Below are 26,292 nucleotides of genomic sequence, written 5' to 3'. Positions count from 1 at the left end.
GTTTAAATGTACATTATAGGATAAGAATTAGATTTATTGCAGTTATTGTGTACCATTATAATAATTAGAAAATGTCTGTAAGACATAAATGCCCCCGCTGCCATGTGAAATTAGTTTCAGTGTTCTATAAAAAGTTACAACCACTTTGATCTTGATACCCTAAAACATGCACACACACCTGGTACTACACTTAAAGTTGATAAGTTGATTTTAATATTCATATTTTTTCTGTATGTTATTACCATCTCCATAACATATTGAATGAAGTCATTAAGTGTATAAATTGAATCAGTAGATGATTTTCTACATATAGCAACAGTGACCTTGGCCTTGACCTTGGAACCCTGAAACACAACAATGTCCGTAGTATACTCATACTTGACCTTTGCATAAAGTTTGACCAAAATCCATGAAAGAATGAAGTTTCTAAGTGTTTAAATTGAATCAGTTGATGGTTTTCTATATATAGCAACAGTGACCTTGGCCTTGACCTTGGAGCCGTGAAACACAACAGTGTCCGAAGTATACTCATACTTGACCTTTGCATAACGTTCGACCAAAATCCATGAAAGAATGAAGTTGCTACCAAAATCCATGAAAGAATGAAGTTGCTAAGTGTTGAAATTGAATCAGTTGATGATTTTCTATATATAGCAACAGTGACCTTGGCCTTGACCTTGGAACTCTGAGACACAACAGTGTCCTAAGTATACTCATACTTGACCTTTGTATAAAGTTTGACCAAAATCTGTCAAAGAATGAAGTTGCTAATTGTTTACATTGAATCCGGGCGCGATGCGACGGGACGGGTGTTATCATTGAATCTGGATGGGACGGGACCGAAATGGGCAACACTATATGCCCCCCCCCCCCCCCATTATATGGCGGGGGTAACAAATTATGAAGTTCACCAAATCCCATACCTGAGGTATTTCAACTGATTAGGTAGAATATGATGGGCTAGATTGTGTTGATTTGTTGATATTGAAGTAAGTGATAAAACTAGGCTTTAGGCAGTGTTTTGTAATATAACAAGAATTAGATTTATAGTGGTAATTGTACCTTTAAAATAAGAATAATGAAGTCTTTATTGCTGAGGTATATCAGCTGATAGGGCAGCTAGATTGTGTTTGATTCATTCATATTAAGATCAGTGATAAAACTATAGACCTTAGGCAGTGTTTTATAATGTAAAGTTCAAAGGTGACTGTCTCACACAGAAATAGATATTTCATTGCATTAAATGTCGATATATATACAAATCTTCGATACCAGGTTCTTTTCAATGTGTAGCAAGGTCACCATATCATTTTTTGAACTAGTGTTCACAATCTTTCATTACACAATCTTAACCAAGCTGAAAATTGTACCCTAGCGACATTGCTTGCCTAACAAGTCAAAATTTAGCAAGTAGAAACATACTAGCAACTATGTAAACAGTTATATTTTATAGAATTTATCAAGCAGCAAGAGTTGCTACGATCTTCTTCCTGTTTTTTCCCCATCAATTTCTTACTTAAAAGAAGACTATGTATACCAATGGGTATGCTCCTGGAACTGAGAAGATAAACTGCAATATATGTGTGGTCTTATTGGACTTTGGTTCTAAGGGAGATCCTTTCCTACTGTTAAGTTTAAAATTATTTTATTAGTTAGAATGGCAATGGATGTTTAGTCATTATGTTCAGGTTTAAATATAGCACATATATATATTAATGGTGATAAACTGACAGGCTTTAAGTCCTCAGACAGTCTGTAAAATGACCACTGAGCCAAACCAAAATTGAACCAATATACCTGTATAAACCAGATACCTGTATAACCAAGATATCTGTATAAACCAGACACCTTTATAATTTCACACCTGTATAAACCAGATACCTATATAACTTTCACATCTGTATAACCATGATACCTGTACAAACCAGACACCTGAATAACTTTCACACCTGTATGACCAAAATGTCTGTATAAAACAGATGCCTGTATAACTTTCACACCTGTATAACCAAGATACCTGTATAAACCAGACACCTTTATAATTTCACACATGTATAACCAAAATACCTGTATAAACCAGATACTTATATCACTTTCACCTGTATAACCAAGATACCTGTTTTCTACAGCAAAATAATGTTCTGGCTAACTGTACAGAAATTCAGAACACAGAATTATGTTTAACCTCTTCTGAACAACATGAGGGTTTATAATCTGGTTATTATAAACTATATAAATTCTGTAACTTACAGCTATATACACTATTCAAGTAAAATGTATATAAATCTTGTATCTTACTGGTTGACAACATGTCAATTAATGAATGGGGTTTGAAAACTAAAGTCACTGGAGATATTGAGACAAGTTTTTTTTATACCAACAGTGATGAGTTCTAATAAACCTATTTCTATACTTACCCATTGGTGCCATAGACACCAACCAATCAGAGAGTTCCTCTCGCTCCCTGGCCAATCGTAATGCCCCATTTATATTGCCTTTCCATATCTCCAGTTGGTAATAATAGTCCATATTGTCATGGTCACGGTGGTGTTGTCCTGGTGAAAAAGAGAGAATAAAAATCTTAAATCGATTGCCAGCAACAGACCCAAAAAATAGAGGAAATGTATTAAAACCGACAGGGAGATGGTCCATCACAGATCCAGGAGTGGTTGGTGCCACACACTGTATAAACTACATATAAAATATAAATCATCCACTATAATAGAACAACAATTCTGTGATAAAAAGCAATCTTTTTTCTTGATAATAACAATAATCTAGGCTTCATCTTGGACATAAAATCAATTAATTAGTTTGCAACAAATTGGAATACAACCCTTGTTTATTTGTAGATGATACATGTATACAGTCAGAGCTGTACATACATCTTCTGTACTAGCACCAAGGACAAAGTTGTAAAGCCAGTTCCATGTATTCTCTTGGGGCAACTGGAGCACTTTGCACTTACAATAGTCTTGTTACGCCACCTGTGGCATAAATGGAAGAGGGTTTTATGTCACTCAGTGTTTCAATGTTCAATAGGGAGTAGTTTTTATGAGGGAGAATTGATTATGTCATCTAGCACTTATATGAAATAGAAGTTCTCATGCCACCCGATGCTTAAGAGGGAGGACCGATTATGTCATTAGGAGTGCTATGAGGGAGAAGTTATTGTGTCATCTGATGATAATGAGGGAGATTTTTTATGTCATGAAGTGCTTATGTGCCAGAAGGATTTTCGAAGTCAATTTTCTGAATTTTAGGGAAAATGTTAATGACAGCATGAGGACTCATCTGTTAAAGTTACTATTCTTACATAGGGGAATTAACAGACAGCAATGGACAAATTGTTTGAGTAAGGACAGGGTAATTGACACATCTAAGTTTGACTGCATTGAGTTATACTGTACATTACTTTCTATTGAAGGAAGATCACTGGAGCTCATGGCCTAAGCCAGGTGCATGAACTGATGTTGGTCGTTCAAATTCTCTTCACACAAGATATCTTTCCTGCATGCAGGAACCCACTTGTACAGCTAAGCAGACCAAAGCAATTAAGATTATCATCAATTTCTTCACTGCAGTGAATATGTTAAGTTAATTTTGAAGGTGCACGCAATATAGAAGTGACAAGAGGCCAAAATACACCATGTTTTTGACAAATCATTGACATTTCTTTTTAGATTTTTCTGGCATAATAACAACCTCAAACATATTACATAGACATCAATGGCGGTACTGTGATAATATCTTCATAATATTTATGACGACAAGCTTCTCGTCCCCATGAGAAATGTCTCTTCTCTTGTACAAAACTGAACATTCTATTGCAAAATAAATACAGTTGTCAAAGCCAGATTTATTGTTCACTTCTGGTACATTAGGTAACAATACTAAGGTTGTTTTTCTGTGCTGTCAGAAAGGCTTGAGACTGAGCAATTATGACACTTTCATGCTGTTTTGGCAAATATAAAAAGAAAGAAAAAAAACCCAAAGTTCAATGGTTTCTGCTAGTCATGAGTTTTTCTTTGCACTCGCGACAATATTGGAAAAGTTGTCATAATTCATGAAACATGAATGGTATTCTTGACCTTTCACCCTTGACTTAAAACAACCATTCCAAGCTCTATCTCTGCTACAAATGCAGAAACTTTAGGTTGTATTTGAAATAATCTGCTAAATACTGACCCCAAAATCACTCTCTTTGTAGTTCTTTCCATCAAAAATATTCTGAGCACTATTTAAAGCCTCAAAAAATACAAAGCTATCTTCTGCAGACTGATTATCTTTTTTATAACAACTGTAACCTTGACCTTAATTGACCTAGTGACCTCATAAGCATTGCATGATTTCCTGATGTTATGGTTGGAAGTACCTGTGGGTTGAACCACCTGCCACCTGACTTCTACTTCCCCTCCTGATGCCTTGGCTAATTATCATGTAAAACATCTTGATGCGTTGTGGAGGAGGAGAGAACAGATGTGTTAACTAGCCACAGTACATATCTAACTTCTCTAAAACCACTTAGGCAGTCAGTCATAATAAGGGCTGACAGCTCCAGGAAATCTGACAGGGAGGATGATAACCAACATGGCTTCAGTCCCACAAAACTCCCACATATTGGCTTAGAATATAGAACTGACAGATAAATATTGGTGTCATGTTTGGTTTGGACAGATACGTAAACTACAAAAAGTAACCTGTATCTCAAAAATTACCTGAAAACCTGTGAAAAGGCTGCGCAGTCTTGTGTAAATTCATGTGCAACTTGTGCAAGCTGAAATCCTGAATAAACCAAATTTGTATAGGTCCCAATGTATAGGTTTTGCAATACTGCCTAGATGCTAATTTCCCCGGGCCATTTATTTTTGCTATATTCGCAGTCACCAAAGACAGCACAAAATTAAATACCCAGTGATTAATAATACAATGAATATACAGAAATAAAATAAAGACCTGTTAACCCTTTTAATGCTGAATAACAGAGACAAAACATCAATTCTAAAACATTTTGTAAAATAAATCCCATCACCTAAATACAAAAGTACCAGAAAATATAGTGTGAAATTTGATCCCTGTACACTACTTATCAGGATAACCACGAAAATATTAGCTCCCTCAAATTAAACAACTTTACAGTACGATTGTCATATAAATTTCATTTTTTTTCTAAACAAAAAGAATGGTAGCAGAGAAATCAGTTAAGACATCACATGCATCACTGTTAAACCGGTTTATTTCTTGACATTGTTTAGAGGTCCAACACATTAGCCCCCAATGTCAGGAGTCAAACCTGCGCCAACCAGCACACATGTCTGTCGAACACTAGACCTCACAGCCATCCAGGGCTCAGCCATATTCTCTTTCCTTGTTGTGCCTTTCTATATCACAATAAAACATGTTTCTGCAGACACGTACCGCATCACTTGCACCCCAAACTTTAAGCCACTTTCTATCAAACTGCATGAATTTTTAATCTCGCTTAGATTTCCTAAGGCAAATGCACAATTTCTTGTTTGTCCTGCTGTGTAATGTGCGTAGAAGAGTGATTGCGGACAATTTTTATTGATCAAAATATTTCAAGGACATGGAAATCCCCACGCTTCTATCCAAAACTACTGGGTGTTCTGCTTCTGCATACTTATTCGACCTCCCACCTCCGTACTGAAAAGTACCGAAATGTTTACGTACTGCATGTTCTCATTGAAGCTTTCCTGATTATGGTTTTTTTTTTTCAATCATGGGTTGAAGCCAAAAGATGGCAAGCAAAGGCTTTTTGGCTTTTTGCTAATCACTTGTTTATCAAAACACCAAAACTTTATTGACAAAAAATCCATTGGATTTAATAATTGACAAGAGGCCAAAGGGCCTTAGCGGTCACCTGAGTTATATCATAGGTACTGGTAGCTTTATTTTATTGTTTAAATGTTATTTGGAAATCAGCATGTACACTAAGTGAAATACAATACTTAAATTGTCATGCAATCAAAGGATAAGAATTTTAAAATATTGGTAAATGTTCCATTTCGGGCCCCGCCCTAGCCCCTGGGGTTGGGCAGGAATTTAAGTTTTACAATATAATACCAACATCCACCAAAGATGAATCTGACTAAGTGTGAACATTTTTCTGCTGAAAATGGATAAAATATACTCAAAAGTGTTATTTCCCTATATAAACTATAGTAATTTTTACCCCCTCCCAAAGAGGAAACGAATGGCTCAGGGGTCCTGAAATCGACAATTTCAATAAAGCTCCTGATGATCTTTCCATCCATGAAGAAAAAATGACTGTAGTACCTCTGAGTAGGGAGAAGAAGACTTTTGAAATATTGGTAAATTTTCCCTTTGAGGCCTCGCCCTGGCCCCTAGAGTTGGGGTAGGAATCCCAATTTTATAATTTGAAAACCATCTTTCTCCATAGATGATTCTCACCAAGTAAAAATCATTTCCTACAGAAAATTTTAAAAATAGACACAAAAGTGCTGTTTCCCAATATAAACTATATAGTAAACTTTACCCCCTCCCCAAGGGAGAACGGACAGCTCAGGGGTCCTGAAATTTACAATTTCAATAAAGCCCCTGATGATCTTTCCACTCATGCAGAGAAAATGGCTGTAGTACCTCTGGAGAAGAAGATTTTTGAAATATTGATTAATTTTCCCTTTGGGGCCCTGTCCTGGCCACAGGGGTTGGGGTAGGAATCCCAAATTTACAATTTTGTAGCCTAGCTCATCTACCAAGGATGATTCTGACCAAGTTTGAAAAAATTCCATCCACTGCTTCTTGAGAAGAAGTTGAAAATGTAAAAAGTTTACGCACGCCGGACGCCGCCAGACGGAAAGTGATCTGAATAGGTCACTTGAGCAAAGCTCAGGTGACCTAAAATGTTTCAAATTTATATGAGTCATAAAAACTCAATAGAAATATTCGATTTGTGAAACACTAATTTTGCTGACTACACAAATAATGCAGAACACCTATTAAACCTAAAGAAGAGATGTCCGAGTTGTAGAAAATGTGTGTAGCTGGCTTTGTTTGATAGCATCTACAAATTTAAATAATAATAATAGAATCTCTCACCCCCTTGGGGGTGAGATAGGGGAATCTCAATTCGAGGGGGAAGATTCATATGTTGCAAAACATGAGGCTTTGTCGAGTGTTCATGGCAACTTAAGAATCTTTCCCCGAGGGTTGAGATTTCCCTATCTTACCCACAAGGGGGTGAATGATTCTTTTTCTCTTACCCTGTTCTTCCCATGTGTATCATATACACAATGTAATGATAACGTTACATGCTAAATTCAGGGTTGACGTGACGTTGATAGATTGTTGACATGACGTCATACCATTGTTATGAATAGGGGAATCCCCCCCCCCGTCTCAACCCTAGGGGGAGACAAGGAGGGGGAGACAAGGAATTCTCTTACCCTGGACAGGTATATCCGCCCTTTTACTGGTGTGAGATTTCCTTGTCTCCCCCTAGGGCTGAGACGGGGGGATTCCCCTATTCATAACAATGGCATGATGTCCCTTCAACAATACAATGACGTCACGTCAACAATCCGCCAACGCCACGTCAACCCTGAATTTACCATGTAACGTTATCGTTACATTGTGTTTATGATACACAATGGGAGAACAGGGTAAGAAAAAAAGAATCATTCACCCCCTTGTGGGTGAGATAGGGGATACATCGAATCTCCACCCTCGGGAAAAGATTCTTAAGTTGCCAAACACTCGGCAAAGCCTCGTGTTTGGCAACTTAAGAATCTTCCCCTCGGGTGGAGATGCTCCTATCTCACCCCCAAGGGGGTGAAAGATTCTATTAATCTCACACCGGTAAAAGTGTGGATACACCTGTCCAGGGTAAGAGAACATGTACTCTTAAGATTTTCCTTCAAAACATCTTCAGTGAGATCTGAAAATTTTAGCACTGTCACATGCTGGTAGCCATTACACTATAGACAGGATTCGTTATAATCTAATGGCAAAAGAGTGTCGACCTATCAGGAGTAGCTCTGATGTAGTCCCCTATACATGCAGTCACAGTTTATTTACTGACCCAGATACAGCTTTTGTACATCACATTGAGAGAGGGTGTTAAACCCAGAGTGTTCCTCAAGGTCATGATAAAAGCAAGACAACTGTTTTTTGGTGACAAATGTGTGAACAACTGGAAGCATGAAAGCCTCCTGGTTCCGTTACATATAGCTGTACACTTCTCCAGCTGAAAGCCTCCTGGTTTCCCTTTACATATATAGCTGTACACTTCTCCAGCTTGGGATGACTGGAATGTTGATCAAACAATTCAGTGTAACGTTTGACCCAGTTCTACTGAATAGCTGTTGAATAACGTAACAATATCACTTACCAATATCACATGTTCCTTTTTGCATTAACCAGGTAATCAAAAGGAGAAGGAATACTTTATAAAGTACGATATTACCTCCATGCTTATAAACCCTCCAGGGGATACCATGAAACGTTGGCACAGCACAATTTACAGGGTATAAACTCTCAACACAGGAGCCGACAATGGCCTGCCCTAACCTAGTGCCCTGCTCAAAATTCTATGGGACGTTATAAAGACCATACATAACTCAAGTTTAGCATCTTAAAAATAGACTGGCACACAGTGAAATACAAAATGTATATATAAAATAAGATCGTAAGATACAGTGTGTGGTGAACCCTGAAATCTACCTACAATAGATGTATATCTTATTGTTCTGATTCTAAACCAATTCAATTCATTCCATAAGTAAAAAACATTCTCAAGGTCACTGAAAATGTTTTCATAGAGTCTTAACCCATAAATATTGCCACAGATGACCTTGATTGGTGAATTTTGATTTAATGAGTTTTGATAATTTTATATCAATACTTTGAGACGTCTTCTGTTGCTTGTGAATTGTGAGAAGTTTTAAGCATACAAATGTCTGATCATGAGTATACTACAAATTAAACCCCAATCTACATGACCTCTCGTCCAACAGTTATCACTATTAAAATAAAACCTATCTGTCATTAATCACAACTGAGCTTTTAGAATCTTCACGCCACTGACCTTTCAACTGTTTTGCGATCAATGAATTTATTGAAGCAGAAACAATTTGCCGATACTTGAAGCATGAAAAGTAATTTAAAGATGTATATTTTTTTAGCCCTTTATTAAATTACCAAAGTGGGTGGTCGGGTGGTGCTAGAGATAATGCACTTGTCTTTCACCAAGATGGAAGGGGTTCGATACCCCTATATCTAACGTGAAAAGGTATAGGGTCATCTGCTCGATCACATGGGTTTAAGGTACTCCAGTTTCCTCCCACATAAAGACCCTCCTTGCTACCAACTGAGCCAACAGTGTGATTTACATAAGTTGAAAGAAGTTGTTTGACAAAAGTTGTAAAATAAATAAGGTTTAATTTAAATGATAAAAGTTTTTGATCAAGGTAAACATTTTTTACCATTCAACATTTTACTGTAGTGTGTTAATGCATTACAGATGAAGGAACAATGTAATTTGTTAAAATGATACAGTATACATACAATACCATTAACAGATTTTCTACAAAGTGCTCGCGTGGCCTAAAAAAAAAAATCAAACCAAACTGAATTTCACAGAAAATCTATTATTACAAAGATTACTGTCCCTAAATGTAGTCATCATTATACCACCTAGCAGATAATTTTTGCAGGTGTAAATTTTTGCACTATTTATCTAAAATGCCTGGTTTATAGTTTTTTCAAATTTAAATTTTCGCTCATTCTCCTTTTTAGAAAGTTCATTTTTAAGGATCTTCAGAAAAACTCTGACCAACCAATGAACCAGAGCTGAGCCTTAGGTAATAAATAAAGCAATCTAATTAAAATTATATCTTCACATCGCTCCCGTTTACTGATATGTCGCGTTGAAGATCTAACAACATCCCGTAGAGGGTCATGTTCAGGCGACCTTTGCATTAACCAATCAGATGAGAGCTTACGCATTTCTGTAAGTGATGATGTAATGATTTCGGAACACACTTGCTATGATAAAAGACCGAGAGGTGTCAAATGAGCATCGAAAAAGGCGGCGCCCATGACACCACGCCGTGTCTATCTACAAGACAACGTTTGTACAATTTGTGGATTTTGCTTTGAAATAAGAGAGACTTCCTCTTCTGGTGATGTTGTCGTTAAAAAGTTTAACAACCTGAAACTAAAATTAACCAATGACAGGCTTCGCAATATTCAAACTATCACTGGACCAGACGAAAAAATGGATTTTGGGCTACGAGGTGTCTGCATTAAATGCCACAGGTCCTGCTTTCTGATTGGTTGAATGAAAGAGTTATGTTGCGTTTTGATTGGCTTGTTATAAATGCGATAATGTATTCATGTTGACCTCTGACGTGACCCTCTACGGGATGTTGTTAGATCTTCAACGCGACATATCAGTAAACAGGAGCGATGTGAAGATATAATTTTAATTAGATTGTAAATAAAGTGTCACTTTGTCACATTTCTGCAGACATTCAAATTTTCAATATATTCTAGCTCCTTTCACGATGATTCATTATCCTATGGTACATCATATTCTGAGATGTTACAGTCATATGGAAAGCCTGTCAGCTGCTTATGTAAAAGATTGATAAACAAATGGCTGCTCTTGGGTAAAGATTACAATTACGATTACTCTACAACTGATGCAGTCTGGATTTAAGTAACAGATAATCTAGAAAAAAAAGGAACTAATTATTTTGAGTATTTTTTTGCAGATTTACCTAGCCCACTACATGGTTCACAGTAATGTTCACCTTGAACTGTGCTCAGAGTTCAAACTAAATAAAATCCCAAATGTGTGACTGATATTTTTTATGAAGTTTTAATTAAGAGCCGTATTTACAATCATCACCGATTCACATCACGTAGCTGATTTTTTTTATCAGCTAAAATGCCTTGTTGTTGTGTTGCACTGGTAATAGGGACAGCATGACCTAATTTCATTACAGTACACCTAATTTTGTAAATTAATCATTACATGTTGCCATGGTGATGGAGTTCACTGTCCCTACCAATCAGACGTCACTAGAGAATTAGATGTTCTAGGTTATACTGACCGGTGTCATGCATAAAAAGTACCCCCCTACCAAAAAGTATCCGGATACTTTTTATACCTGCATAAAATGTAACCCCCTGCATAAAAAGAACCACCCTGTGAAAAAAAAAAAATCTCTTTTTTTAATCCAATTAATTTCAGGACTTGAACAGGACATTGCAGGGTATTATTTATCCATGTTCATATTTTGGATGTATGTTAATAAACACAAGTAGGTATACATTTGACCGATGATCTGAACCATAATAATGGAAACAAGTTGGTACCCATTTATCTGGTCGGTTATCATAAAGCAGTCATATGAATATTTTTCATTTTGGACAAACAGGGTTCACGATACATGTTTTTTTGTTATTCAGTAATTATCAACATGTCTGCAGAATTATTATAACAGGGTTAATTAGTAATATATATGGGCATGAGTAACTCACTACAATACCTTAATATACCTCGATCACTGCTTTTAAAACATGTTATATATACTTTCATTCCTGTGGAGTCAAATAATTTTATCATAGTGGATTTTCTATTATTTATATGATAGTTATTTTATCCCAAGCTATAGAAATCCATTAATTATTGACATCTATATTGTCCTCACGGTGAATGTCCTTCTACCAAAAGTACTCTTTTGATTTCTAACAATGGAAGTGCTACATCATTCTGCTTCGACAGTTTTTTTTTTTCGTGAGTCGACAAATATCTGTGACCTGTCACTTGTCCGGACACATTTTTGCTTTAATTGGAGCCAACTTTTTTTTTCTTTTTTTTTTAAAGAACAATATCTTTGGTCAGACAAACACCAGCCACACAACGTTGTTGGGGCTTGTTGTCCAGGTCTATGTCCCAACATGTTGTAAGTAGCTATTGTAATCCACGCATATATACACAGAAAACACACAAAGATGTTTCTTTTTTCATAACTAATTATATTTGTCATACAAAGCGATGCCCTTTATCTGAACTATGAACTAGACAACTAACACACAGACATCTATAAGAAATCTATACATTTTATTCAGAAGATTAAACAGGATTACTTACATATATTTATACGAAAACGGGACCACTAGATGACACTTGACAAAAACGTATGATCAATTATATCTGTTGTTACAAACACTTATCGATTTTCAATACAAAAATTTCACAGGATGGAGTTGATATAAAATCTATTTGTTCAAATTAAATGTCCGACAGCTATAAAGGTTAACATGTTGTACGGGTACATCTGTAATGATTTAACTGATACATGGTCTATTAACCAGCTAAGCATACTTTGTACACCTACAAATGTAATTAATTCTAGGGGATTAAAACATGTATGCATTGCCTGGAATTATATGATTTGTTAGCTAAATAAATATTTTGAAATTGTTTTATGATCAGCATCAATCTTTGAATATATTGTGCCATTTATAAAGTTAGCACTGAATACACAAACTGTTTTTCTTGACCGTACACTGTACAAACCTCTCAGCCTTGAAGTCCTATCTGGGACACCTGAAGATACTGACACCTGACTTTACCAACACCAAATTTTCAGACACCTGACTTTTTAAAACATCCAATAATATTTCAAAAGATGTCATTTTCACCCCAATTGGACAGAGATATTCACACTTCTGGTCAGGGAAAATTTCTCTGTTTTACCCTAAGGTAAAGACAAGGTGATTCCCATGTCAAAAAAACTGCATGACGTCACATCAACAATGTAATGACATCACATCAACAATGTAATGACATCACATCAACAATAGCTGATCAAGGGAGATAACACCAATCTGCTGGAAAGTAGTAAATCAATGTGTGTATTTCAGAAAATTGCCGATTGTATTCGATGTGGGAGAAAAATAATCCTTTCCCACTTAAGAGTAAGGCAGAAAAATCTCAAACCTAGAGGTAAGATTTTTTTCTGTCTTACCCCAAAGGTGGGGAAAGACTATCTTAGTCCCAAATTGTTCTCTGTCTTAATTTAACTCCATCTTTAGCAACATATTCTCATACCTGACAAAGAAATTCAATCGTGTTTAGAGTTGGTGAGGAGCTATCCAAACCCGAGTCATCAGAACAACCACCTCCTGTACATCCAACTGATATGAGATGCAGTTCTTATGTCTTCTAATCAACCGGACCATGTGGACCTAGTCCTCAGAGTCTCCTCATCAATACTTTGATCCCTCTTTAGGACAACCACGTCCCCACCACTAAAGCTTAAAGCCAGGTTATGGGGCAGTTATAGGACGGGAAGAATATATACCTTAATTAGGTGGAGTAAGGTGTACAAGTTAGTTTTCATGAAAGTACCATGTACAGTATAGCAGCAGTGGAACTATATCTCAACCTAATTACTGGACCTCTGGGGTTAAATCCCACTCCAAACACAATACAACACACCAATACCAACAGTCGGTTTAGATCGACTTAAATATCACACGTTAAATAAAACACCACCACGACATTTATTATATAAAATTATGTGCCTAATAGTTCAGGAATGACAGAAGTATTGATTTCTCACATCTCAGCATGCATGGCACCGATGTATATATGTTTGTCTATTACTTAATAGCAAAGTTAATTGGAAGTCAATTGTCTAAAACCCATACCAATTATATAAAAGCCTAAAACATAATCTACCATTATATCATCATGGGCTGTCGGGTCGCAGTCAGTGGATAGAGCACTTGCCTTTCACCAAGGTGGATCACGTGGGGGTTTTCAGGCACTCTGGTTTCCTTCTACATTAAGACCCCTGCGCACGCTAGCATCGGAGCCAACAAGAGTGATAAATATAAGTTGAAATAACTTGTTTCATAATTGTTGCAAAATAAATTAAAATAATAAAACAAGTCATTTGGATTGATATGTCTCGCCTGTGCCCTGCTTTGACCATCAATGCACATGTCAAGTTTGGTTGGTCTAGCACTAACTTAAACGCAAAAATTTAATGTTGATGGAGATGCTAATGAAGTCAATGGACCATGAAAGGTAGGTCGCATCCAGCATTTGATGCATGGGTCGAGATGTACTACCTAAGATGCATGCATGGTTGGTTTGGTCTAGCACTTATACTTTCAGTAAACTAACTTAAACGCAAAAACTTAATGTTGACGCTGCCACCGGAAAAACCCACTAATCAGTCATTGCCACAGTTTATCAAAAATATCATTGAAGCACTGTAGATGTATATTTAAAAGGAACATTGTTTCTTCCATGACGTACTTCAGGAGGTACAAATGCAATCAATGATTGTGATGCCTGCTAGTGCAATCCAAAGTAAAACACAAATATTTGTATTTCTCAAACAATTTTGAAAATTACCTTGAATTGTTACCCCCCCCNCCCCCCGAGGTCAAAGCAGGGCTATATTATCAATATATACATTTCAAAATGACAGTACCTGGCTATTTTGGAAATCACTTTTAAAATCTGCCCAGAAGCTTCGGAGAAGAGCCCTCAGTAATTTAGCCACCTCATTTGCATAACACCTGATCCCCATTAAAAAGCGTAAAGGATGCTACCACAACAATTAGTTTAAATCCTGCTTTAGAACTTGTTAAGTAGTTTGGGAGGAGATGCTTTAGAACTTGTTAAGTAGTTTGGGAGGAGATGCTTTAGAAGCTGTTAAGTAGATTGGGAGGAGATGCTTTAGAACCTGTTAAGTAGTTTGGGAGGGGATGCTTTTAGAACCTGTTAAGTAGTTTGGGAGAAGATGCTTTAGAACTTGTTTAGTAGTTTGGGAGGAGATGTTTTAGAACCTGTTAAGTAGTTTGGGAGGAAATGCTTTAGAACCTGTTAAGTAGTTTGGGAGGAGATGCTTTAGAAGCTATTGAGTAGTTTGGGAGGAGATGCTTTAGAAGCTGTTGCGTAGTTTGGGAGGAGATGCTTTAGAACCTGTTAAGTAGTTTGGGAGGAGATGCTTTAGGGAGGAGATGCTTTAGAACCTGCTGAGTAGTTTGGGAGGAGATGCTTTAGAACCTGTTAAGTAGTTTGGGAGGAGATGCTTTAGAAGCTGTTAAGTAGTTTGGGAGGAGATGTATTTTCAGCATTACCACATCACTTCATCCAAGTACTCTGTAACAATATAAGTCACAAACTTTAAATTCAAATTTGATGGTAAAATTTTGAAAAGTTCAACAGTTAATTGCAATTGTATTACATCTTAACCACAAATGGAAGAATATGCCAAACAGGAACTGGGTTCGTTGCATTATTAGAGTTAAAGGCTTTTAAATAAACTTACCCCTAAACTTTAAAGTTTTCAGGTGGCATTAAGACAAGGTTACTTCGAGTAGCATGTGAGCTACAACTGTGAAGTTGATCTGCTGAAGATGACCCATTACTAAGAGATATCTACAGTGTTTTGATAAGAGGCAGTAGTATTACTGACCCAGTGAATCGAATATTCTTATCAAAGTTACATAATATGGATAGATTATCAGCAATATAAAGGTACAATGAGGAATAGACTCTACCTGTGATATCAACTTCTGTTCCAATTTGGTGTTTTTATAGATATGTACTAATGTTGTATAGCTGCCCTAGTCAGGAGCTATCTTGTGTATACCTGATGGTCACACCTGTCTGTCAACCTGTCTATAGATCTGGTCCAAGGTCTGCTATTTACACTTCTGTGCTGTATTCATTACAAGGTCACCATCAAATGTTTGTGCCGGTCAAGTTAAATCCCCCTCCCCATGTATATCCATACACCTGCTCAGTCAAGGTCCAGTTACTCTGACACCAATGTAATAATATGGATATCCTACACATTAAAATGCTAATATAATGGGCTATAAAAATAACATACCAGCTATAATAAAGAGATCTCACACATATTATAAAAGATATTATAGGGATCTAATTACACAACACGGTGATACTGTATGCCAGCTGTACTATAGAGATACAACACTATGATACTGTATACAAGCTGTAATATAGAGATACAACACTATGATACTCTATACCACCCGTAATATAGAGATACAACACTATGATACTATATACAAGCTGTAATATAGAGATACAACACTATGATATACTGTATCCCAGCTGTAATATAGAGATACAACACTATGATACAGTATACAAGCTGTAATATAGAGATACAACACTATGATACTCTATACCACCCGTAATATAGAGATACAACACTATGATACTATATACAAGCTGTAATATAGAGATACAACACTGTGATACCTTATAGCAGCTGTAATATAGAGATACAACACTGTGATACCGTATATCAGCTGTAATATAGAGATACCACACTATGGGATACTGTATACCAGCTTTAATATAGAGATACAACACTGTGATATACTGTATACCAGCTGTGTTATAGAGGGATCTAATTACACAACACGGTGATACTGTATGCCAGCTGTACTATAGAGATACAACACTATGATCCTGTATACAAGCTGTAATATAGAGATACAACACTATGATACTCTATACCACCCGTAATATAGAGATACAACACTATGATACTCTATACCGGCTGTAATATAGAGATACAACACTGTGATACCGTATATCAGCTGTAATATAGAGATACCACACTATGGGATACTGTATACCGGCTGTAATATAGAGATACAACACTGTGATACCGTATATCAGCTGTAATATAGAGATACCACACTATGGGATACTGTATACCGGCTGTAATATAGAGATACAACACTGTGATACCGTATATCAGCTGTAATATAGAGATACCACACTATGGGATACTGTATACCAGCTTTAATATAGAGATACAACACTATGATACTCTATACCACCCGTAATATAGAGATACAACACTATGATACTGAATACCAGCAGTGATAAAGATATACAACACTATGATATTGTATTCCAGCTGTAATATAGAGATACAACACTATGATATACTGTATCCCAGCTGTAATATAGAGATACAACACTATGATACGGAATACCAGCTGTGATAAAGATATACAACACTATGATATTGTATTCCAGCTGTAATATAGAGATACAACACTATGTGATACGGTATACCAGCTGTAATATAGAGATACAACCCGATGATGCTCTATACCAGCTGTAATATAGAGATACAACACTATGATACTGAATACCAGCTGTGATAAAGATATACAACACTATGATATTGTATACCAGCTGTAATATAGAGATACAACACTGTGATACTGAATACCAGCTGTAATATAGAGATACAACACTGATATACTGTAAACCAGCTGTAATATAGAGATACAACACTGTGATACTGAATACCAGCTGTAATATAGAGATACAACACTATGATACTGAATACCAGCTGTTAGAAAGATATACAACACTATGATATTGTATTCCAGCTGTAATATAGAGATACAACACTGTGATACCGTATATCAGCTGTAATATAGAGATACCACACTATGGGATACTGTATACCGGCTGTAATAGAGATACAATACTATGATACTGAATACCAGCTGTGATATAGAGATACAACACTGATATACTGTATACCAGCTGTAATATAGAGATACAACACTGTGATATACTGTATACGAGCTGTAATATAGAGATACAACACTGATATACTGTAAACCAGCTGTAATATAGAGATACAACACTGTGATACTGAATACCAGCTGTAATATAGAGCTACAACACTGTGATATACTGTATACCAGCTATAATATAGAGATACAACACTGTGATATACTGTATACCAACTGTAATATAGAGATACAACACTATGATACTGTATACTGGCTGTAATATAGAGATACAACTCTATGATACTGTATACCAGCTGTAATATAGAGATACAACCCTGTGATACCGTATATCAGCTGTAATATAGAGATACAACACTATGATACTATATACAAGCTGTAATATAGAGATACAACACTATGATACTATATACAAGCTGTAATATAGAGATACAACACTGTGATATATTGTATACCAGCTGTAATATAGAGATACAACACTGATTTACTGTAAACCAGCTGTAATATAGAGATACAACCCTGATATACTGTAAACCAGCTGTAATATAGAGATACAACCCTGATATACTGTAAACCAGCTGTAATATAGAGATACAATACTATGATACTGAATACCGGCTGTAATATAGAGATACAACACTATGATACTGTATACCGGCTGTAATATAGAGATACAACACTGAGATATACTGTATACCAGCTGTAATATAGAGATACAACGCTGTGATATACTGTATACCAGCTGTAATATAGAGAAACAACACTGTGATATACTGTATACCAGCTGAAATATAGAGATACAACACTGTGATATACTGTATGCCAGCTGTAATATAGAGATACAACACTGTGATACTGTATACTGGCTGTAATATAGAGATACAACTCTATGATACTGTATACCAGCTGTAATATAGAGATACAACCCTGTGATACCGTATATCAGCTGTAATATAGAGATACAACACTATGATACTGTATACCGGCTGTAATGATACAACACTGTGATATACTGTATACCAGCTGTAATATAGAAATACAACACTGTGATATACTGTATACCAGCTGTAATATAGAGAAACAACACTGTGATATACTGTATACCAGCTGAAATATAGAGATACAACACTGTGATATACTGTATGCCAGCTGTAATATAGAGATACAACACTGTGATATATTGTATACCAGCTGTAATATAGAGATACAACACTGATTTACTGTAAACCAGCTGTAATATAGAGATACAACCCTGATATACTGTAAACCAGCTGTAATATAGAGATACAACCCTGATATACTGTAAACCAGCTGTAATATAGAGATACAATACTATGATACTGAATACCAGCTGTGATATAGAGATACAACACTGATATTCTGTATACCAGCTGTAATATAGAGATACAACACTGATTTACTGTAAACCAGCTGTAATATAGAGATACAACACTGTGATACCTTATATCAGCTGTAATATAGAGATACCACACTATGGGATACTGTATACCGGCTGTAATATAGAGATACAACACTGTGATACTGAATACCAGCTGTAATATAGAGCTACAACACTGTGATATACTGTATACCAGCTATAATATAGAGATACAACACTGTGATATACTGTATACCAACTGTAATATAGAGATACAACACTATGATACTGTATACCGGCTGTAATATAGAGATACAACACTGTGATACTGAATACCAGCTGTAATATAGAACTACAACACTGTGATATACTGTATACCAGCTGTGTTATACTGTATACCAGCTGTAATATAGAGATACAACCCTGTGATACCGTATATCAGCTGTAATATAGAGATACCACACTATGGGATACTGTATACCGGCTGTAATAGAGATACAATACTATGATACTGAATACCAGCTGTGACATAGAGATACAACACTGATATACTGTATACCAGCTGTAATATAGAAATACAACACTGTGATATACTGTATACCAGCTGTAATATAGAGAAACAACACTGTGATATACTGTATACCAGCTGAAATATAGAGATACAACACTGTGATATACTGTATACCAACTGTAATATAGAGATACAACACTATGATACTGTATACCGGCTGTAATATAGAGATACAACACTGTGATACTGAATACCAGCTGTAATATAGAGCTACAACACTGTGATATACTGTATACCAGCTGTGTTATACTGTATACCAGCTGTAATATAGAGATACAACGCTGTGATATACTGTATACCAGCTGTAATATAGAGAAACAACACTGTGATATACTGTATACCAGCTGAAATATAGAGATACAACACTGTGATATACTGTATGCCAGCTGTAATATAGAGATACAACACTGTGATACCGTATATCAGCTGTAATATAGAGATACAACACTATGATACTATATACAAGCTGTAATATAGAGATACAACACTGTGATATATTGTATACCAGCTGTAATATAGAGATACAACACTGATTTACTGTAAACCAGCTGTAATATAGAGATACAACACTGATATACTGTAAACTAGCTGTAATATAGAGCTACAACACTGATATACTGTAAACCAGCTGTAATATAGAGATACAACCCTGATATACTGTAAACCAGCTGTAATATAGAGATACAACCCTGATATACTGTAAACCAGCTGTAATATAGAGATACAACACTGTGATACTGAATACCAGCTGTAATATAGAGCTACAACACTGTGATATACTGTATACCAGCTGTGTTATAGAGATACAACACTGATATACTCTATACCAGCTGTAATATAGAGATACAACACTATGATACTGTATACCGGCTGTAATATAGAGATACAACACTGTGATATACTGTATACCAGCTGTAATATAGAGATACAACACTGTGATATACTGTATACAAGCTGTTACACCAGGAGAAAGATACTGGAGAGAGATACAGTTCGTCTTTTGCATAGGATGAGTGGCAGCTACACTTAAAAATACAAATAGGTATTTAACGATGTTAGCACTATAATCGTAGAGGAATTTGACCTCCTGTTGTACATTTGCCCAAGCTTTATAGTACAAAGACCTATATATGTGTTTTCCTATTAGGTTCTCAGCAGTTATCTGTAACAGAACCCTGCTTTATTGACTTTTTTATTTTTATTTGTTGAACTAATGTTTGTCAGTGAATCTCCTAATGGTCTTCCTGGGCACAAGTATTTTAGTAATAACATCTTATCTTTATACATACTTGCCAAACATTGAATTTGTTTCCTTTGGTGAATGGGTGTGTGGCAAAGTCTAAAACTAGAAAGTTTCTTTAAAGACATCAATGTCACCATCCCAATATAAGATAAATGAGATTGTTTGATAAATTCTTATAAATAGTAACAGTTGACCTTGGCTTTATACAAGGTATTTCATACTTGATCATGGTAAAAAAGCATTGGATTTGATGAAAATCTGTCCAGAAATGAACTTGGTAGAGTGATATCGCTGAACTGATATTTGTACGTAGTACCAGTACCCTTGGCCTTGACCTTGAAACCCTGAAATACCGACTCATTCAAGGCATTCTCATTCTTGGTCTTTGCTTGTATAGATCTTAATCACCATAATGAAATAAAATCTCTAATGCAGTTGAAAAATGCCATATCTTTGTTAAAGTTGTTCTGTGAAATAAATCAAATCAATATCAGTATAAAAATTAAGAGGAATTAAGGAAAGCAAAGGTGAAATTTTTGGAGTGTCCCTCCAAGGTAAGAAGATTTGTAAATAAGCTGATATAATAATAACCATTGTAAAAATAAATGGTATTCAGACAGTACCAACACTTGCAAAACAAAGTTGAGACCTATCATTAATCCGTCCCACTGTCCAGCCAGTGTTTTAGGTGACAGCCTGGCCTTATCTATGTCATATTGTCCTAGTAATCCAGCTATCTCCCAATCAAGCCACTTGGCACTATACATGGAGACCAAGGTGGCTAGATAATGAGACACTACTGTATATATGGCAATAAAAACTGGGAAGTTTTAAACATTGTCTGTTACTTATACACATTTACAAGCTTTTATATTTAACATTCAGTGACAGGATTTAAGGGTATGTCAATCTATTCTGATATGATGTATACAGGTATTTACCCTAATCATAGTCGTCTGTACTCATTTGTAAGTAATATACATGAACCATTAAAGTTCATTCAGCGACCAAATCCATTCATTGAGGCATCTGAACGTGCATTAAAACACCTGTAGTAAATACACAGGTGTCAAACTTTCAGGTGTAAATTTTAGTGTGGATGGTCCCTACATTAGTAATTGGCTACTACAAGCTACACGATTTATTGCCCAAACACTTACCTTATATTGTGACAAGTATTCAGGTAAAAGTGTCCAAGCTACCACGATGAGGTTAAATCCATGTATACAATGTTTAAGATCCCAGCAGATCGTGAAGCTCTCTCTGGTCAATGTATAATTAGGAACTGGCCATGGATTACAACACTACCACAATTGTTTTAAACAAATATAACAGACTTAATATTTAACCATCATTATCTTACAGTCAATACATACAATATACTAGAAACCAACACGTGTTTGCCGGGGCTACCACCGGCAAACACCACTGTGTATGAGGGCTGTGGTAAGACTAATACTGCTCCGTACTCATACTGCCGATCGCTTGTCATAGACTGAATGACAGGAGAGTAAATAAAACGCTAAATGTACATAAGGGAGTTTACGACCTTGTGAGATCAGCTGATTTCAACTGACCTTGACATTTGGTGTATTGCCAGTTCTAGATTCTAACATCAAATTATTCTTTGCTCTGTATTTTTACATTGACAGTAGCAGTAAGGAACAACGTTAGTACAATCAAACTGTTATCTCATCAAAGCCAGCAACCAACAAGTCTTTTGAGTTATGACAGGAGAGCTAAAAATCATCAGAACAACTCAAACAAAAACATCAGTTGTCATTTTAGGACAACATCTCGGTCATCGGCTATTACGGAGAACAAGAAGTCAGCTGTCGCTTTGGGCAACCCGTAATTGGAAACCAAGAGACAAGCAACCGAGGAGTCCTGCAAGGTCCCTTTGAAGACAACTATCATACTTATACAGGAAAACTCATAAATTTCTCACAAAGGACAATCAATCATTTGTTACTGAAGACAGCTCAATTCAGTTATTATTAAGGATAATCTTCCCCTGGGACAACCCATATTATAACAAGGACAATCTATCAGTTGTCAATGAGGACAACTGTTATCTTATAAACAAGGATGATATATCAGTTGTCAATGAGGACAACTGTTATCTTATAAACAAGGATGATCTATCAGTTGTCAATGAGGACAACTGATATCTTATAAGCAAGGATGATCTATCAGTTGTCAATGAGGACAACTGTTATCTTACAAACAAGGATGATCTATCAGTTGTCAATGAGGACAACTGTCATCTTATAAATAAGGACGATCTATCAGTTGTCGATGAGGACAACTGTTATGTTATAAACAAGGATGATCCATCAGTTGTCAATGAGGACAACTGTTATCTTATAAGCAAGGATGATCTATCAGTTGTCAATGTGGACGACTGGTATGTTATCAACTAGGACAATCTATTAGTTGTCAATGAGGACAACTGGTATGTTATAAAAAAGGACGATCTATCAGTTGTCAATGAGGACAACTGTAATGTTATAAATAAGGACGACCTATCAGTTGTCAATGAGGACAACTGATATCTTACAAACAAGGACGACCTATCAGTTGTTAATGAGGACAACTGTTATGTTATAAAAAAGGTTGATCTATCAGTTGTCAATGAGGACAACTGTTATGTTATAAATAAGGACGACCTATCAGTTGTCAATGTGGACAACTGGTATGTTATAAAAAAGGACGAGATATCAGTTGTCAATGAGGACAACTGTTATGTTATAAATAAGGACGACCTATCAGTTATCAATGATGACAACTGGTGTGTTATCAACTAGGATGATCTATGAGTTGTCAATGAGGACGACTGGTATGTTATCAACTAGGATGATATATTAGTTGTCCATGAGGACGACTGGTATGTTATCAACTAGGATGATCTATTAGTTGTCAATGAGGACAACTGGTCAAAAATCATTGAGGACCTATTAGGTATCAAATGTTAGGACTACCTTGACCAAAGGAAATGTATCATTTGTTTAGTCACTGACAAGAAACCATCAGTTGTCGTGAATAAAAACCCTGTTCATTGGCAAATAGGAGGACCTGTCATCATTGAACACCACTTGTTTAGGTATCAGTGTCCATCAGAGAAAGGTTCAGGAATAGGACTTTTAGTCTGACCTTTGTCTACCTTCCAACCCTCCATCCTCCCATTTTACATTATTAGGGCAGTTACTAGTTATTGGCAGGGACCAGAGCAATCAAGAGCTAGCTATTCTGTAACATTAATAGAGGGCTAACAGTGAAAACACTGCCTGGTGAAACCGGCCTGTTAATAGTAATACTCTAGTCATGATCAATGCTGTCTCGGGAAAACTAATCGAAGCAACATCATTCGCTTTCCATTCTAAAAACTCTATGGAGGAAAGTAGATTGTGAATGAGGCTTTCCAACCTACAATTACAGCGTTATTCATGGTCAATGATGTTAAACTACAGATCTGTTAGACAGTTATACTGGAACCAATTCTGTTGGCAGGATCATGTTGTTGATTGTCAGAACAAGTAACTGTGACTTATACACACTCCGAAAACATGGCGCCCAGGGCCAAACGTTCCACACCAAGCTACAGATGATATTACTTTCTCATGTAAACGTTGATTCGATAGGCTTAAGATTGGTTCACATGATTCCCAATATTTCTTGTATAACTATAAAATACAAGAAGCCCATGGGCCTTAACGGTCACCTGATGTATTTATACAGAGAGTTGATTTTGTTTTAAACATGTACAGAAATATTATTCAAATTGACAACAACAATAAAACCACCTTATTCAATATCTAGCAAACAGATTTAAGACTAAAAAGTATTTGAAACTAGCACCTCTGATTCTAAATAAGGAAAATGAAGAAATTTTAGCACACCGACTCCTTTGGGCCCCACCCTACAGTCCTTGGGGGTAGGGCTGGCTCAAAATTTTCAAAGTATCAAACTATCAACTCAAGGTTATAATTCCAATCAAGTTATTAACATGTAATATTCAAAGTATCATTTGCCATTATAAACCATAATAAATTTTGCCGCCAAAATGTGATTTCCCTATATAAACTATAGTAAAGTTTACCCCCTCCCCAGGGGAAAATGTGAGACCCCAGGGTCAAGAAATTCACAATTTTGGTAAAGCATCTTAAGACCCTTCCATCTATGAAGAGTATTTGATTCTACCATATCTGGGTCTTGAGAAGAAGATTTTTGAAATTTCAGTCAATTCAACCCTTTTTGGCCCCACCCATCAGCCCCTGGGGGTCAGTCAGGGCTCATAGGTGCATACTATCAAACTGCTACCTAATACTGATAATGCTAACCCAAATTGAATTACTTCCAATGGAAATTAAACAAATGTTGGTCCAAAATGTGATTTCCCTATATAAACTATAGTAAAGTTTACCCCCTCCCCAGGGGGAAACGTGAGACCCCAGGGTCAAGAAATTCACAATTTCGGTAAAGCACCTTAAGACCCTTCCATCTATGAAGAGTATTTGATTCTACCATATCTGGGTCTTGAGAAGAAGATTTTTGAAATTTCAGTCAATTCAACCCTTTTTGGCCCCACCCATCAGCCCCTGGGGGTCAGTCAGGGCTCATAGGTGCATACTATCAAACTGCTACCTAATACTGATAATGCTAACCCAAATTGAATTACTTCCAATGGAAATTAAACAAATGTTGGTCCAAAATGTGATTTCCCTATATAAACTATAGTAAAGTTTACCCCCTCCCCAGGGGGAAACTTGAGGCCCAAGGGTCAAGAAATTCACAAATTTGGTTAAGCACCTTAAGACCCTTCCATCTATGAAGAGTATTTGATTCTACCATATCTGGGTCTTGAGAAGAAGATTTTAGAAATTTTAGTCAATTTGACCCTTTTTGGCCCCGCCCCTCAGGTGCCTGGGGGCTTGGGACTAAACCAGCAACTATTTTGTTGACCTTTGTCCATGGAAGGTTCCTGCAAAATTTCATTGAAATTGGTTCAGTGGTTTTGGAGAAGAAGTCGAAAATGTAAATTGTTTACGGACGCACGACGGATCGCCGACGGACTTTGTCTCAGGTGACCTAAAAATCCAAGGAAATCTAAATGAAGCATTATCCCAATAATTTTAGATTTAGCTGATCTTAGCAATGGAATAAATGCTATTTTGAAGATAATTACCAATAACTAAAACTATAAATTTTGAGATAGCTATTGCATCAGCTCTTGACATCTGATATTCAAAGCATAATTCCAATCCTGGCCCACGATAAACTTCGACCTCTAAGCATGGCCGTTTGGTCATCTCAGGGCTTTATGATAATGAAAATAAATATAAATATATATAAAGCCATTTATGTATATAATGTGAAGTTACACAACGTAAGATTTTTTTTAATACTACTAAATTATTACATATCATTCCATACTCAACAAAAGTTTAGCACTTTTTATCTTCATGCATGTAGCAAATTGTCACAAATTCC

General features: G+C 36.2%; 1 protein-coding gene across 1 annotated transcript in view; it reads right to left on the bottom strand.

Annotated features, from left to right (window-relative positions):
• The window catches only part of LOC110457206 (gem-associated protein 5-like), a 193,533-nt gene that overhangs the window by 19,469 nt on the left and 147,772 nt on the right, over window positions 1-26,292 (bottom strand). Inside the window, exon 19 of the mRNA XM_021508373.1 lies at window positions 2,418-2,555. Coding sequence (XP_021364048.1) covers window positions 2,418-2,555 — 138 coding nt within the window. The remainder of the gene's footprint in view (window positions 1-2,417; window positions 2,556-26,292) is intronic.

The sequence above is a fragment of the Mizuhopecten yessoensis genome, unplaced genomic scaffold (assembly GCF_002113885.1).
Source record: "Mizuhopecten yessoensis strain PY_sf001 unplaced genomic scaffold, ASM211388v2 scaffold9049, whole genome shotgun sequence".
In the NCBI taxonomy this organism is placed as follows: domain Eukaryota; kingdom Metazoa; phylum Mollusca; class Bivalvia; order Pectinida; family Pectinidae; genus Mizuhopecten; species Mizuhopecten yessoensis.
Note: the sequence above shows the minus strand (reverse complement) of the source record. Positions and strands in the feature narration are given on the sequence as shown.